Below are 13851 nucleotides of genomic sequence, written 5' to 3'. Positions count from 1 at the left end.
CACATGAGCAGTTAGCACCTTGCCCATTCTGCAGGGCCTTCGACGACGTACTTAGCTACCGAGAATTTATCTGGCCCTGGATCAGCCTGCCAACCCTGGGCCGAGAGAGATCTGCGGTTTCGCGGCGAGAGCCGTATACTGGCGTTCCCGTATCTGTGTGCCGGTCTGGACGCGCACGAAGCAAGCGTTCGCTTGGTTGATGGGCTACTTCTCAAACAGGCTCCACGCACCTGAAAACTAAGGCGGAAAAAGAAAGGAATATGCCACAGGACGGGCTAAGGACACGTGCTTCGTAAGTACTGGGCTGGACTCGCCGAGCTGAAGGCTGCAGCGCGTTGGTAGCATCGAGTTGGGGAGTGTGGGAAACCTACAGCCTTCCGGAGACAGTCTGTAAGGAAGTAGTTGCGACGATGGGAGATGGGTTCTTCGAGGGCTAGAGCATCATATTCAGAACGATGTGCGGGGATGACGCACCCTCATTCATCGGAGGTCCGTTTCCAACGGGTGCCTATCGGTTCGAGACCCTCGGTTCAGAAGCAGCAATCGACTACATACAGTTTTCCGGTGGGTGAGCGAGACGATCACGAATGCGGATAGCTACATTACGGGACAGACTGTCACCGGGTCTGAGTGGTGTGTGGGGATATGTGGGCTCGTGTACCGTGTTCTAGGCATGCACTCTAAAGCTAAGGTGAGCATGCGTGTCCCCTCGGGCATAGGGCCATGACTAGAATCGGAAAGCTGGGCAGTTGGCTAATGTCATATCTCCCGGTGGCTTATTCCGCTCGGTCTCACTAGTGACTACGATGCATGGTGGTCTGTTGCTGTCCCCTGCACGCGCGAAGTAGCCATTACCCCAGTATAGACTAGCACACCTTTGGATGGTGAATGCTCCATACGCGACGCTGACGCCTTGAGAACGGTGCCCGGAACCAGGCGTGGCACCGACTAGGAGGGAATGGGCTTTGTGTCATGCTACTACTAAGGGTGACGGAGGTGGTGGCGGGCGTTCGTGGCAGGACGGGGGCGCATTAATGGGTGTGGCGACAGTGGGCATGGGATGCGGTGGCCGACACCTGCATGTCGACGCAAACAAAGCGTGGATACCTGCGGAGACAGACTGGCCTTGCTCGCGGGGGACAGTTCTCAGACTAGCTACCATGGTGGAACGAAAAGTGGCCGATACCCGTGATTGGACACTCAGATGCAGTCTGTGCTGATCTGACTTGGCTCGGTATTTCAACTAGGCGGCTACTAGACGGGTAGGCAGGAGTAAGGCTTGCAAAAGACGAACAACGGTGCGCACATAGGAGTCACTAGCACTTCTAGAGCAAGAAAAAATAAGCCTTGGTGCTTGAAAGTGTTGTGAATACTGTAAAGAAAAACCATCCGCGGACTGCTGTGACCAAACCGCCGTGCGTCACACGTGACAGGATTGTCGCGTCTCCGACGTCCGTTTGGTTCGCGTTCGACCTCCGAGTTTCTAGCCACTACGTGCGACGACGCTGCCCTCATTGACCGCAACGACTTCTAGACCACGGCTTGAGACTAAATTCGGTTTTTAGAATGGACTCTCAGCTCCTTGTCGCCGCTCAAGTATCATCACTCTTTCCCCCCACGTCCTGCACTAATTTTGCGGTGAACACTAAACGTCCCGACGTGCCTCTTACACCTCCTTCGGACTCGGAGCATGCTACGTTTGCTGAGATATTCTACCACGAAGTCACCGGGTCAATACTCTTTCGCGCTATTCACGATGCACAAGTCCTGGAGCTTACTTCTCTCTCGACCGACGCGCCGCCTCTACGTCTCGTCTTTCCCTCAGCTGTCTTGCCCAGCCCGTCGTTGATGTTTAGTCCACAAAGTCTTCACGTACTCGCGGTCACTACCTTCGGATCGCTATTTCGACTGGTCATACCGTTTTCCGAAGGCGGGCCACTATGGCAAACTACTCCTCATAGCGCGATACGAACCAGCGAGTATAGCATTGCCAAGCTAAAAGGGGACTTCAGCTCTGCGGTGGCTCATGCACAGGACCTGCGCTGCGTGGTGCTTGGTCTTCAAGACGGGTGTGTGCTGCGTTTGGAGACAGATGATATTGCGAGCGAAGACTGGCAGAATGGCAAGTACATCCGTTTGCTTGTATGTTATTCAGTGCCGTTAACATCTCCGTAGGGCAATGGGAAGAAACGCTCCACCATCACAGCTCCTTCCTGAACTCCCTTACCTCCTTCCTACACCCCGCCCTCCCTGGCGGATCCCAGGTGATCTCGATCGCCTCCCACCCGCAGCTCACAGATACAGGCCATGTCTGGACGCTTTCCCGGGATCGCACACTTCGCTTGTGGACGACCGCCACAGGCTGCGTCTCTGAACGGGTCCTGCCTTCCGCGTCATCCGGGAGACATCCCGCAGGTGCTCCAAGCTCGTCGGCGAATGGCGTACGAGCCGCTGTCCTTTTGCATGCAAGCCCGCAGAGGCTGCTACGCGTCTTTACATCGCCATGGTCGGAAGTACCCTGTGTTCTGGCCTTCGTTCCCACGGACGCCTCTCCGGTGTCTGGAGGGTTCTTCCTGCTCTTCGACGTCATCAATGAGCACATTCATGATGCACAAGACATCCAGTGCTCTGAAATGAGCGTGCACTGCCACCTCCAGGATTTCGTCATTGTCAGAACCACGCTGTATGCGTTGTGGGACCGGCAGGGCCAATCCATGGTGGAGAAAATCGAGCTGTCCGCCGATGGCGTGGCAAGGCCGTGGACGTGCATAACTTATCCTCCAGAACCTGAACTCACACCGGCATATCTAGACGAGTTGCTGCTTTCTCCGGGTGCAATGACGGACAAATTCTTCGAAGCCGTAATGCGACCCGGGGTCTTTTCTGCTTGGACGCTACATATGGCCATCTCACAGTACACTGACGCGTGTTTAAGCATACCTGGAGCTCCCGCCGCCCCTCTGCTCGTCTCCTACGCAACCACCGCCGAGAATATCGCCGCAGTAGTCGGATGTACGGTTAAGCTTCTCAGGGACCCACAAACTGGAGCCCCGCAATACGATAACTACTGGAATGCCTTGAAGCGCGACTGGGAGGGGTTTGTCGCTCGCTGCCGCGAGATTGAGCGACGAGCGCGGTGGCCCCTTGCGATTGGCGCAGGAGATCCGAAGGGTGACGTCCTCGTTGTCGAACGTGAACGGATCGGTTCTGTCGTGACCGAGGATCTCCCGCTGCGGCTACATCGAATGTTATCGCAACCACGACATGCGACCTTGGAACCCCAATTCTCGGTTTTGGACGCCTTGTGGATGTTACGATCGAAGCTGGGACCTCGTGCGATTATGTCATCGGAGATACGTGTCGTAGACATTCTACGGCAGGAGATCGCTTTCCCATACGCTGATATCATACAAGACACCGCCCAGCGGTTGGACTTAAGGAGCGAAATCGACGATGGTGTTAACATCTGGATTTCTGGACGCCTCCAGAGCGTGGGAAACCTCGAGGACGCTTCAAGATTTATCCTGGACATTGTCGGTGGGTTTGATAGGGACGTCAAGAGGGAGGAGGACGAAGTTGAGCTCCTCTTACCACCCACTAACCTGGAATGGAGCAGAGCTCTCACTGCGGCGTATGCTACAAGTTCGATCAACGCTCGTTATGATCTTGCCCTCGCCTTGATTATGCTCCTATTCTACCACGCGGATGCCGTGCACCAATGGGAACCTTCGTTATTGGCGGAAATCTTCGTTGTGTTTCGGGGAGTCGCACTGTTGCGCTACACTTCGCGCCAGCCGGCAGGCTCTGCAGCTCCTTCACCCCGCGAAACAAGCACCGACGAGGACGTAATTGCGAAGTTGCGCAACATGAACGTATCAACCACCAGGGCCACGCTCGAGCCGACTCACTCTCTGCTACATCCGCTTCTCATCCAGCTCGGCACGTCGACCGGATTGCCATGCGCGGCTCATCACTTCCTCGATGCCACTGGTATGCTGCAGTCTCTGTCACCAGCACACGCTACGAAGTACGAGGTTCTGTTCTGCGAGCGGCTTCGCCTACTTGGCTATCGCGAAGCCGCCAGGGAGGTGTTGACCTGGCTACCTCGCACACCTGCGATGAGCTATGTGCTGCTTAGGGTTTGGCTGGATGAAGGTCGGTATGAAGACGCGGCTGCTACGCTTGAGAGTTTGGCCGGTGCCTTTGGTAAGGTTCATGCGGCTACTTCACCTTGGAAGCATGAGCTCATCAGCGGCCCCTTTTAGGTCCGGAGAGCGGTCTATCTATGGAGGATCGGGAAGCACTTGCGGCTGTCCTGCCCGGCGCCGAGTTGTTCAACTCGCCGTTCACATTCTACTTGCATGCTGCCTCCCTCTTTAAAGTGGAGAGTGTGGTGACATACGAGGTCTCTTTCACGCAGCTTGCCCTGTCTGTCGCGCCGCTTGGAGTAGACACAGTTGCGCTATGGCAGACTGCCATCAAAGGCCTCACGGATCTCGGCTTGTACGACGACGCATACACGGCCCTAACCTCATGCCCATATGAGAAGCTGTAAGAGATGCCGCATGTTGATTTCAGGACCAAGTTGCTGACACCGTGCCCAGCAAACGAGACAGCGCAAGCCAGCTGGTCTACAGGATGTGCGAAGAACATGCGGTGGACCGCCTTATGACATACAGCTTTGCCGGAGTTACCGACGAAGTCGAAGATGCGCTTTCGTTCAAGGCGCGTAACGCGGACCCTCGTATTCGACCCTTCTATTCAAGAATTCTCTACACATGGTACATTGACCGCGGAGACTACAGAAATGGTGCGCTTTCGTCTCTCCAAGCTAGCTGCCAAGCATGCTAACAAAGCCTCCGACTCGCAGCCGCGTTAACCATGTACCAACGCGCTAGGAAGCTTGGGAATGTGATCAGCGGCAATCCAGATCAATTCCTAAGTCTTGCCGAGCTGCAGCTCGAGGCATACCTTGTCTGCATTAATGCTTTGTCTCTAATCGACCCTAAGGGCGCTTGGTTTATTCTTCCCATTTCAGCTGAGAACAGTAGCGAAGTGAGTATGCGTCAGTGCCGCGTATACATAAACTGAGATATCCTGGTATTGACAGCCAAGGAAGAGACGCAAACTTGCAAAACACATTCCACAGGACAAGTACTCGATCGCCAGGCGCGACGTGGAGGTCGTTGAACTTGCCGACGTTCAGTACGAATTTGCTTTGCTCGATGCCCAGGCTCAGCTCCTCCGTAAAAACCCAGCGCTTCTTGGCTCTCTAGGTTTGCTTGTTCCCTGATTCACTTGTTCTTAAATTTAATTCTCTGGACAGAACTGCTGCTTTCACCCGCGAATGTTGTGCTGAAGTTAGCACAAACTAACCAGTTTGATCGTGCTATTGCGGTGGCAAAAAGTCTTGGTGTCGACATGACCGATGTCTTCACGCACCTGACAATGCAGTGCATGCGATTGACTCGGCGCCCGGAGTCTATTTTGTGAGTGGCTCGTCCGGACTAAATTGTGGAGCATGATCCTTAGCGAAACTTTCCAGAGGCGATGATCCCTCAGATTGGTTACTCACGGACAAGGTTTCGTCGTGGTCTGGGACATCCGCGGATCGAGGCTGGCGTTATCTTCGCCAAGCTCTGGAACGCCACGATAGTCCGCAAACAGGGTACATTTACAGTAAAATTACGCTGGAAACAGTATGGGGTCTCGACCGGACCTCGTCACCACCACCATGGCTCGTTCGCATACTGCAGGTGGGTCTTCATCTAACTCCAGTGCTATTCATAATCCGATCTAGCCTTTAGGAGAACCATCCGGAGTTCCTTATCCGTACGTGCCTCCGGTATGAGATCATGGATGCAGCGTTGTCGTATACTATCGCAATGATACAAAAGGTAACTCACACCATGTGTTGTTGGTGCGCGGGGTGTTCCTGATGCAGCCGTTCTTAATTAGGATGACTCGCGACTGGCGCGCGGACAACCACGTTCTGCTGCTTCAACGTGGTTGCCATACGCCCTCATCGACCAGGTGCTTCTCGCCGCCGAGTCGCAGGACGCCCTGTCAGTTCGTGTCCAGGACCTGCGCAAGCAGCTGCGTACTGTCATATCGACCCGAATGAAGCATGTCGACAAGCTCGCTGCCGAGAGCAGGCCAGCGGTCTGATGTTTTCCGCGGTTCTACATGCGAGGCCGGGCGGCTGTCTGCAGTAGCCTCTGCGAGATGTAAACTACTTCTGTAGTGCTTGTTCCCTGCTATGCACGAATGGTTCTTGAATGCTTGCCATACTGAGCGCAACACAGCTTCGTGCGCCACCCGCGAGTCTTCGTTGTGACCTGCTCCCAGGCGGGGCGATAGAACCACTAAGCGTGGGAAAGCCCCTGGAAACAGCCGAGCGGCTGCATTCGGAACCCCCGTGCGAGAGGCCAGCATCATCCACACTTTTCCAACACTCAATACTCATGGCTGGCGGTCCTTCTAATTCTAAGCTCGGTAGGGGTTTCCTGAGGAACTGGTTTGCCGTCGAGGTCTGTATCTATGTGTGTATCTTGCAAGGTGTCTGGATTTAACTCGTTTGTTGCAGGCAACGCCTCTGTAAGTCTCCTTGCTTTGGAATTCGGGAAAAATGAAACTCAGAACAGGTGTCAGCTACGCCATCGTCGGCATAGTCGTTGTTGGCGGTACCTGGTATCTCTCGCGCCTCGCCCGCGGATCCAGTGGTGCGTGCTCTGACCATGTTTCTCCAGAATTACCTCTGAGCGTGACCCCGCTAGTCGTCTGGACCAAGGAGAATCCCACCCCTTGGAACGACATTAAGCCCAATGAAAGCACCAAGATTTTGAATGTTAACCACCAGCTCGACAAATCGTATGTGACCGGCTATGCAACCCTTCCCACTGTTGCTCTGACTTCGCGTTTCACAGATGGGAACGTCGCAAGCTCTAAAGTAAACGCGAATGCGCTTTCCGCCCTGATTCTGTCCGTCTCCTGTATCTCCTACAATACACTATGGAAACATTTTCTCGGGGAGAGCCCGTCGCATTCTGAACGGGTCACCTCGTGACTGTGACTTTGGCGGGCCGGCGTCTTGCCGTCGTCACGACGTCGCCAGGGACGATTATCAGTCTTTCTTGTTTCCCATTATCGCGATCCAGTCGACATGGTTGCACCCTTGGACTCGCCTCAGCCCGTCTTCAAGGTCCCTTCTCTTGACGATGTGCCGGATAACGAGGATGACGTGCCTTTACCTGGCATTAGCTTCGTCAGGAAAGTCTTCCTAGTCTAGTGCTTGCCTTCTTGACAGGTTCTGCAGAGCGACGCCGACACACTCAAGTTGCCTGAAATTGTATTCGGCGCAGCAACGTTCCATACGGTGTACAACTCGACTGATTACATTTTGAGTGCCGCCCCGTTACGCACCGTCCGGCTGGCACTGAGGTGATCTCCCACTCCACCGCATAATGCCCCAGTCAGCTTATTCTGACGACGATCCAGGTATGGCATTAGGGCTTTCGATACGTCTGCATACTACGGACCTTCCGAGATAATCTTGGGAGCTACTCTGAAAGCCCTGGAGATTGAGTTCCCCCGTCAGTCGTATCAGCTGGTACGATTTCGCAGCATGCCAAGATTGTATTATTTGACCGCTGTCTTAGATGACGAAGTGCGGCCGATATGGACTCACATCAGATCAATTTGACTACAGCCCGCAGACCATACGTAAAAGTGTTCAGCGCAGTTTGGCGAGGCTGCACACCACATACCTTGATACAGTCTATCTGCACGACGTCGAATTCGTCTGCTCAAACCCTCCATCTGCCGGGACTCATTCTGTCGCCTTGACCAATGAAGCAGCGACGTACGGTCTGGCACCGGGAGATGAGGGTAGAATCCTCGGCGAAGGCGACCAGAAGGTCCTAGACGCAGTCGTCGAATTGAGGAAAATGAAACAAGAAGGGCTTATCAACAACATCGGCATCACAGGCAAGCTAGCTGTCACAGATCAAGAGTGTTCTATTGCTGAGGTGTATGTATCTAGGCTATCCACTTCCCGTCCTCCTCCGCCTCGCTATTCTGGTTCTTCACATAACGGGCGAACCCTTAGATGTGCTCCTCAGCTACAGCCATCTCAACCTGCAGAACGATACATTTGCTCTGTACGTCGCTGAACTACGCGAGCGAGCGAAGGTCAAGCAGCTCCTCACTGCGTCACCCCTTAACATGGGACTTCTCACCCCGACACCTCCATCCTGGCATCCCGCACCTCCCGGCCTGCGCGAGGCTACCAGCAAGGCGCATTCGATCTCCGTGGCGAACGGCTGGGAACGCGGTCTACCAAACATCGCCTTGTTATTCGCGTACCGCAAAGCGAAAGAGCTAGAGCTGCCTACCGTGGTCGGTTTGAGCAATCCACGGGAGGTGCACGAGACGATGAAGGTGTGGCGAGAGCTAAATTCAGAGACCGGCGACGTGGCCAAGAAGCGTAGGGCGGTAGAGGCGTTGGCGGTTGACCAGCTCTCAACCTTCCAGGGATGGTCTTGGGCTTCTCCATGACACAAGTGTTCACAAGGCCTAAGAGATCAAACATGATATAGCAATGCAGGTGGTACAATATTAACAATACAAAGCAATCCGACGGCAATGCCTGCAGCGACCCACTAATTCCTTTGCGACATCGCAATTTTATCTTGTCTTGATGATGCCGGCGTTGACCAGCTTCATGATGTTGGCACGCACGGCAGGGTTCTTCATGTGATCTTGGAGCGCAGCGGGGTTTTGCTGGGCTTGTTGGAGGATGGACTGCATGACAGGATCGCCCATAATTTTCTGCGTTGTAGACCCGTCAGATATTGCGTCGGGAAGTATGAATTATAAATGCTTACCGCGACCTCCGGGTCTCGCATGGCTCGTTCGAGTGTCTGTTCCTCAGTCTCGTCCTCCCGCTGGCTGAACAGAGCCTGCTGGCACTTGAACGAGAGCTCGTTGATTTCCTTCGTATGCTTCTTCTCCTCGTCAAGGTCTGTGGCCTCCTGCACTATCTCAAGGGCCTTGGTGTAGTCGCGCATCGCGAAGAGGACGTGACCCTTGCGGATGTACGCCTTGATGAACTTGGGGTCGACCTTGATCGCCTCCTCCGCATCCTTCAGGGCCTCGGGCAAAGCAACTAGCTTAGTGTACGCGTTCGCGCGGTTGTTGTAGCCACGCGGGTCCTGCGGGTCGCGCTTGATTGCCTCGGTATATGCCTTCACCGCACCGGCAAAGTCGCCGTTCTTGAAAAAAGTGTTGCCTTCCTCACGAGCCTGGTTTGCCTTCTCGGGATCAAGGTATGCAAGTCGCGCGGCCTCAGCCTGCGCTTTCTCCGCTTCACGCAGCTTAGTGAGGATATCGGCAGTGCGGTGCTCCGTGAGTGACTTCTGGAAGTACTTTATTGCGGTCTCAAGGTCGCCCTTCTTGGAGTAGGCTGTTCCGATCCGACCAAGAGCCTTCGCAATGAGTTTGTAGTCGGCACGAAGCTACAGCGGAATGAGATGGGTAACACGGCCTTCGGATTGTGGAGAAAGTGGAGAGCTTACCGAGCGACCTTCTTCGATAGCCTTCTCGCAAGTCTCAATACTCTTGGCATAGTCGCCTTGCTCGAAATACACAGCTACAGATATGTCAATCGGGTTGCTCCCGGAAGGAGCCAATGTTACGTACCTCCAAGATTGGTCAAGAACGTCACGTCCTTCGGGTAAACATCCCAAGCCTTTTGGAAGTGCTCCGCCGCCTTGGAGAAATCACGAGCCTTGTAGGCAGTGGCACCAATCTGTTTCTCCAGCTCCGCCTCCTTCTTGGCCCTCGCGTCTCCATCATCCATATCAACGTCCTCCTCTGCAGGAGGAGCCTCCTTAGGCTGAGATGTCGATGATGATGCTTGGGGTGGTGGCGAAGCCGGCTTGGTATCCTCTTCCATCTTCTGGACACCAGGAGGGAGCTCGTCCGAGCCCTCCTCCCGAGTGAAGCCCCGCATGTCAACACCCATGAGCACACCCAGGACATCGATCATGCGAGGGTCTTGCGACAGGCTCTGCTCGGCCAGCTTGGGATTTTGCTGGATCGCTTGGAGCCTCTGCACGAAGGTGGGATCGGCCAGGTGCTTCTGAGTACGAGAGTTACCTGCGAGCTTGGCGAGTAAGTTGGGATCGTTGAAAAGCTTGCCCAGACCGAACGCCTCGCCGCCGTCTCCTCGTTCATCGGCAGCTGCACAAGTGGTGAGACAATATCGAGAGCGAGACAGATCAGCGAGACTCGCCTTTCGCGTCCTTGACCTCCTGTAGGCCCTTCCTCAACGCAGGGCTATCTTCTAGTTTGAGACCCTCCTCATATGCCGCGACGGCGTCATCATATCTTCGCAGACCGTGCAAAGCGGCACCTTTGCGCGCATAGCCCTTCGACCATGCAGGATTGATTTTGACGCACTACGCAAAGGCGGAGGGAAGTCAGCCACTCTCTGTGCGATACGCCATGGACAACTTGCCTGTTCAGCATCTTCTAGAGCAATGTCATACTGTTTCTTGCCAGCCTTGGCTGCGCTACGGTTTGACCAGAGCACGTGGTTGTTCTGGTCGAGCTCAATGGCTTTCGAAAAGAGGTCGATCGCAGTGTCGTAGTCTTTGGCTTGGAACGCCTTGTTCCCCTGGTTCTTGAGTTCTTCGGCAGACATGAGGATGAGCAGGGAGGTTCGATGGTATAGATCCTGAGTATATGGGTTTCAGGCGCGCGTATTTTATCGTAGTCGGGACCGCTAAGTAAACCTCGGTCATTCCAGAACTTTCCGCTCGGTATATACAGTCTAACCCTAACCTAACACCGACAAACGTTAAGCATTAAAATACTACTTTTTAGGATGTACGTTGGTAGGTAAGCTAGTAGCGAATGGAATGACCGAGCAATGATATGCTGCAACTCCTCTAGTCGTCCCGCCGCGGGGCGATGCTCTTGATTCCCGCTCTCGAGACCTCTAAAATCCCTCAAGTGACGCCAGTGTGTTCGGCACATATGTCTCGTAGTGCTCGCTGACCTGCTTCCAGTTGACAACGCTCCAGAATCGCTTCATGTACTCCTCTTTGCCCCAAACACCGTATCCCGCGCTGACCCACGCGTGTTCGTGCACAGATATACAGAGGAGCGGGAAGAGTACATCGCCAAGCGGCCCCCTACCTCCCTTGTCGTTGAGACCTGCAGCCTTGAAGCCCGGGAGGTCGAAAGCACTGAGTGCTGACGACGACAACTGGCGTGTCTGAGTTGGCGGATGCACTGGCGGCTGCTGCGATGATACACCTGACGCAGGTGACGAAGGTGCGGGTTGTCCAGAAGGTTTCACGCCCGGGATGGTACGGGGCCGCCCTACGATTGGGGCCTCGCCTATAACGGCATCCGAAATTTTGAGTCGCGCTTGGAGGCGTTCTTGAGAGCGGACCAACAGGGTGCCTGCTCCGAAAGTCGGAACGACGGCGAGCTGGCCCGTTTGGTCGCAAACAAGCCATACCCAGCCGGAACCAAAAATGCCCATGGCGGTCGCGCTGAATGTGGACTTGAGCTGCGTAAGGCTTCCATAGTCTTGGCGGAATGCTGCACCGAAGTACGGGGTGATGTCATCTTCGTGGTTAGGTAGACCGTGTTGTGGCGGTTTCTGGCACGGGATTAACACCATTAGAACGGCTATCACTGCAGCCACTACAAACGATGCTCACAAGACATCGTAGGAAGAACGAGTTGTTCAACGCCTCGCTTGCGTAATTGAACATGAGAACCTTGCTTGGATCTTGAGCAGCCTCAATCACGGTCTGAGTCACACTTTTAGTCCGTTGAGGAGTGTCTGCATATTTTGGAATGTTCATTCGGTGCCACACAGGACGGGAACCACTGCACGCACCCTTAATTCCCTCATTGAGCCTATCTAAGAGACCTTGCTGGTAGTCCTCCGCAATCATCGTGAGAGCTGCTGGCGGCAAAAAGTCTCCCATACCATCTTCGACCTTGTACGGCGGCGGAACACGGTTGTGGAGGCTTCGCGAACTAAGTGCTCGCCAAACCGCGGGCGAAGACCGCCGGACATGGCGCGCAGAGCCCGAGGCAAGCTGGGACATTATCCTGTGCATCCTCGGCGGTCGCTGTATGGCACGTCGAGTTGCGGCAGGAAGTAGTCTGGGGAAGAAGCCGGACGCTTGCCAACACTATAAAATTCGGGCGCTTCAGGACCAACACGGTCGCGCGCCTTGCTCGCGGAAGCGCAGCTCTTACACGTCAACCGCTTCATACACCCGAATTTCCGCTTGAGTACTGCAGTCATGGCACCAAAGTCTACAGCAGCAGCGAAGCAGCCTACAACTTCTACGCCCTCTGCTCTGCATGAAACGTCGCCAGCAGCTGCAGGGAACGCCGTACAGTCCCTCCTGAAGGCTTACAACGAGACCACCTCTCCTCGCCTGAAGCTCATTGACGCATTCCTCGTATTCCTCATGATCGCTGGCGTACTACAGTTTGTATACTGCGTCCTGGTGACCAACTTCCCGTTCAATGCGTTCTTGGCTGGGTACGTCTACCACTGGATCGCGTAAGCCGCATCTACTGAACGTGCTGCACGCAGTTTCGGCAGTTGCGTCGGCCAGTTCGTCTTGACCGCTTCATTGCGCTCTCAAGTCAACCCCGCCAATAGAAATGAGTTCAAGGACGTATCGCCAGAGCGGTAAGGAACGTGACGTTGTAGCGTCGCCTGTAAGCTAACGTTCTCGCATAGTGCATTCGCCGACTTCGCTCTTGGCTCCGTCGTGCTCCATTTCTTCGTATACAACTTCTTGGGATAGACATCGGGCTATTTGGATGTCTCTTCCTAAACCTCAGCTTGTGCTTAAAATGGTTAGAATGAGCCTGCCGTGACATGGTGGAACCCTACACCCTGATAGTTACGAACAGATGGCGCGAGCGAACGTTGTACAGATTGCATGAGCATTGGGAAGTAAGGGAAGACTGTAGTGGAAAGGATCACTCGAGGATATTGCACCGATACCAAAGGCAGAGAGCCGTATAAAATTATTGATAGCTGATGATTGTGGAGACATAGCTCAATATTCATCGCATACTTGCACTCAATGTTTCCTCTCGAATGACTCTGATCTCTGTAGAGAGACGGTTATGGCAGAATAAGCATAGAACGACAACAACACGTACCCCAAATACTACAACAGCGAAGTCGAAGACATATTCTCCTGGGAATATGAGAACGTTGTCAGAAATTCCCTCTTGGTCGCATCCTCATAGCGCACCGAACTCCAAGTATGTGTTAAGAAGTTCTGTATGTGAGGGCATGATTAGTAGGCGGCGTGCATTAGATAGTAAGGACTACATACGGCGAACATCCTTGTTCGGAACTGTTGACAGCTTTGGACTGCGAGAGGGTAAGCCACGGCTCAAAATGGCGAGAAAGGCTCCGTACGTGAGTCCAGTTGACCGCTTGATACCAGCGAGAAATGCGCTGATAAGTAGAGCATCGAAGCCCAGGTGCACGAGCTTGCCGAGCATAGTTGAGAGTTAAGACAGGAATACTTGCAGACTTAAGAGGGAGATCTAGAGAAGTACAAGAGGCCCTGGTGCTCGCTCCGGGCGCAGGCTAGTCAGGCGGTCAGAGGACGTAGTTCTTAGTCGTGGGTGACGTTCAGAGACTGCAAGCAGGACGCACATCCGGCCGGCTTGGGCACGCCACGTGGCTTTGTTAGGATCCCAAGCTTTTGCCAAACAGATGGACGCTAACATAGCTCCCGCGCTTACGATCAGAAAATGAAGACCGCATCGACGACGAAACCTACAACA

General features: G+C 54.2%; 6 protein-coding genes across 6 annotated transcripts; 4 read left to right on the top strand and 2 right to left on the bottom strand.

Annotated features, from left to right (window-relative positions):
* Window positions 1-406: 406 nt before the first annotated feature.
* PHACADRAFT_250182 (uncharacterized protein) lies at window positions 407-1276 on the bottom strand. Its single transcript, XM_007392083.1, has one exon. The coding sequence runs from the start codon at window positions 1160-1162 to the stop codon at window positions 971-973; it is 192 nt and encodes a 63-aa protein (XP_007392145.1). The 5' UTR covers window positions 1163-1276; the 3' UTR covers window positions 407-970.
* Window positions 1277-1566: 290 nt separating this feature from the next.
* Window positions 1567-6168, top strand: PHACADRAFT_87488 (uncharacterized protein; the record flags this gene model as incomplete). The annotated part of the gene is made up of 10 exons (XM_007392082.1): window positions 1567-2134; window positions 2176-4206; window positions 4266-4551; window positions 4605-4810; window positions 4871-5055; window positions 5120-5276; window positions 5327-5489; window positions 5546-5756; window positions 5808-5897; window positions 5959-6168. 10 exons carry the CDS (start codon window positions 1567-1569, stop codon window positions 6166-6168), a joined length of 4107 nt encoding a protein of 1368 aa, XP_007392144.1.
* A 225-nt stretch (window positions 6169-6393) lies between these two features.
* Window positions 6394-7070, top strand: PHACADRAFT_114538 (uncharacterized protein). Its single transcript, XM_007392081.1, has 5 exons — window positions 6394-6530; window positions 6587-6597; window positions 6652-6722; window positions 6777-6870; window positions 6927-7070. The coding sequence occupies exons 1-5, from the start codon at window positions 6465-6467 to the stop codon at window positions 6946-6948; spliced, it is 264 nt and encodes an 87-aa protein (XP_007392143.1). The 5' UTR covers window positions 6394-6464; the 3' UTR covers window positions 6949-7070.
* A 92-nt stretch (window positions 7071-7162) lies between these two features.
* PHACADRAFT_170169 (uncharacterized protein) lies at window positions 7163-8865 on the top strand (the record flags this gene model as incomplete). The annotated part of the gene is made up of 5 exons (XM_007392080.1): window positions 7163-7264; window positions 7307-7440; window positions 7498-7609; window positions 7659-7986; window positions 8042-8865. The coding sequence occupies 5 exons, from the start codon at window positions 7163-7165 to the stop codon at window positions 8554-8556; spliced, it is 1191 nt and encodes a 396-aa protein (XP_007392142.1). The 3' UTR covers window positions 8557-8865.
* Window positions 8866-10836: 1971 nt separating this feature from the next.
* PHACADRAFT_250176 (uncharacterized protein) lies at window positions 10837-12150 on the bottom strand. Its single transcript, XM_007392079.1, has 3 exons — window positions 11918-12150; window positions 11736-11860; window positions 10837-11674 (listed from the first exon to the last, which is right to left on the bottom strand). The coding sequence occupies exons 1-3, from the start codon at window positions 11973-11975 to the stop codon at window positions 11003-11005; spliced, it is 855 nt and encodes a 284-aa protein (XP_007392141.1). The 5' UTR covers window positions 11976-12150; the 3' UTR covers window positions 10837-11002.
* A 142-nt stretch (window positions 12151-12292) lies between these two features.
* PHACADRAFT_250174 (uncharacterized protein) lies at window positions 12293-13674 on the top strand. Its single transcript, XM_007392078.1, has 7 exons — window positions 12293-12577; window positions 12632-12730; window positions 12782-13160; window positions 13213-13250; window positions 13308-13334; window positions 13392-13429; window positions 13478-13674. Exons 1-3 carry the CDS (start codon window positions 12333-12335, stop codon window positions 12846-12848), a joined length of 411 nt encoding a protein of 136 aa, XP_007392140.1. The 5' UTR covers window positions 12293-12332; the 3' UTR covers window positions 12849-13160; window positions 13213-13250; window positions 13308-13334; window positions 13392-13429; window positions 13478-13674.
* The last annotated feature ends 177 nt before the right edge of the window (window positions 13675-13851 follow it).

This window comes from Phanerochaete carnosa (genome assembly GCF_000300595.1).
Source record: "Phanerochaete carnosa HHB-10118-sp unplaced genomic scaffold PHACAscaffold_2, whole genome shotgun sequence".
Taxonomy (NCBI): domain Eukaryota; kingdom Fungi; phylum Basidiomycota; class Agaricomycetes; order Polyporales; family Phanerochaetaceae; genus Phanerochaete; species Phanerochaete carnosa.
This window is presented reverse-complemented; position numbering and strand designations above follow the sequence as displayed.

What these genes read in the sequence shown, in the direction of transcription:
- PHACADRAFT_250182 (XM_007392083.1), bottom strand. Translation starts at nt 1,162, where the DNA reads ATGGTAGCTAGTCTGAGAACTGTCCCCCGCGAGCAAGGCCAGTCTGTC.
- PHACADRAFT_250174 (XM_007392078.1), top strand. Translation starts at nt 12,333, where the DNA reads ATGGCACCAAAGTCTACAGCAGCAGCGAAGCAGCCTACAACTTCTACG. An exon ending in TTCAATGCGTTCTTGGCTGG is followed by an intron (nt 12,578 to 12,631) that starts GTACGTCTACCA and finishes TGCTGCACGCAG; the next exon opens with TTTCGGCAGTTGCGTCGGCC. An exon ending in AAGGACGTATCGCCAGAGCG is followed by an intron (nt 12,731 to 12,781) that starts GTAAGGAACGTG and finishes GTTCTCGCATAG; the next exon opens with TGCATTCGCCGACTTCGCTC.
- PHACADRAFT_250176 (XM_007392079.1), bottom strand. Translation starts at nt 11,975, where the DNA reads ATGATTGCGGAGGACTACCAGCAAGGTCTCTTAGATAGGCTCAATGAG. An exon ending in GCTCAATGAGGGAATTAAGG is followed by an intron (nt 11,861 to 11,917) that starts GTGCGTGCAGTG and finishes CAAAATATGCAG; the next exon opens with ACACTCCTCAACGGACTAAA. An exon ending in CGTTCTTCCTACGATGTCTT is followed by an intron (nt 11,675 to 11,735) that starts GTGAGCATCGTT and finishes ATCCCGTGCCAG; the next exon opens with AAACCGCCACAACACGGTCT.
- PHACADRAFT_114538 (XM_007392081.1), top strand. Translation starts at nt 6,465, where the DNA reads ATGGCTGGCGGTCCTTCTAATTCTAAGCTCGGTAGGGGTTTCCTGAGG. An exon ending in CCTCGCCCGCGGATCCAGTG is followed by an intron (nt 6,723 to 6,776) that starts GTGCGTGCTCTG and finishes TGACCCCGCTAG; the next exon opens with TCGTCTGGACCAAGGAGAAT. An exon ending in AACCACCAGCTCGACAAATC is followed by an intron (nt 6,871 to 6,926) that starts GTATGTGACCGG and finishes CGCGTTTCACAG; the next exon opens with ATGGGAACGTCGCAAGCTCT.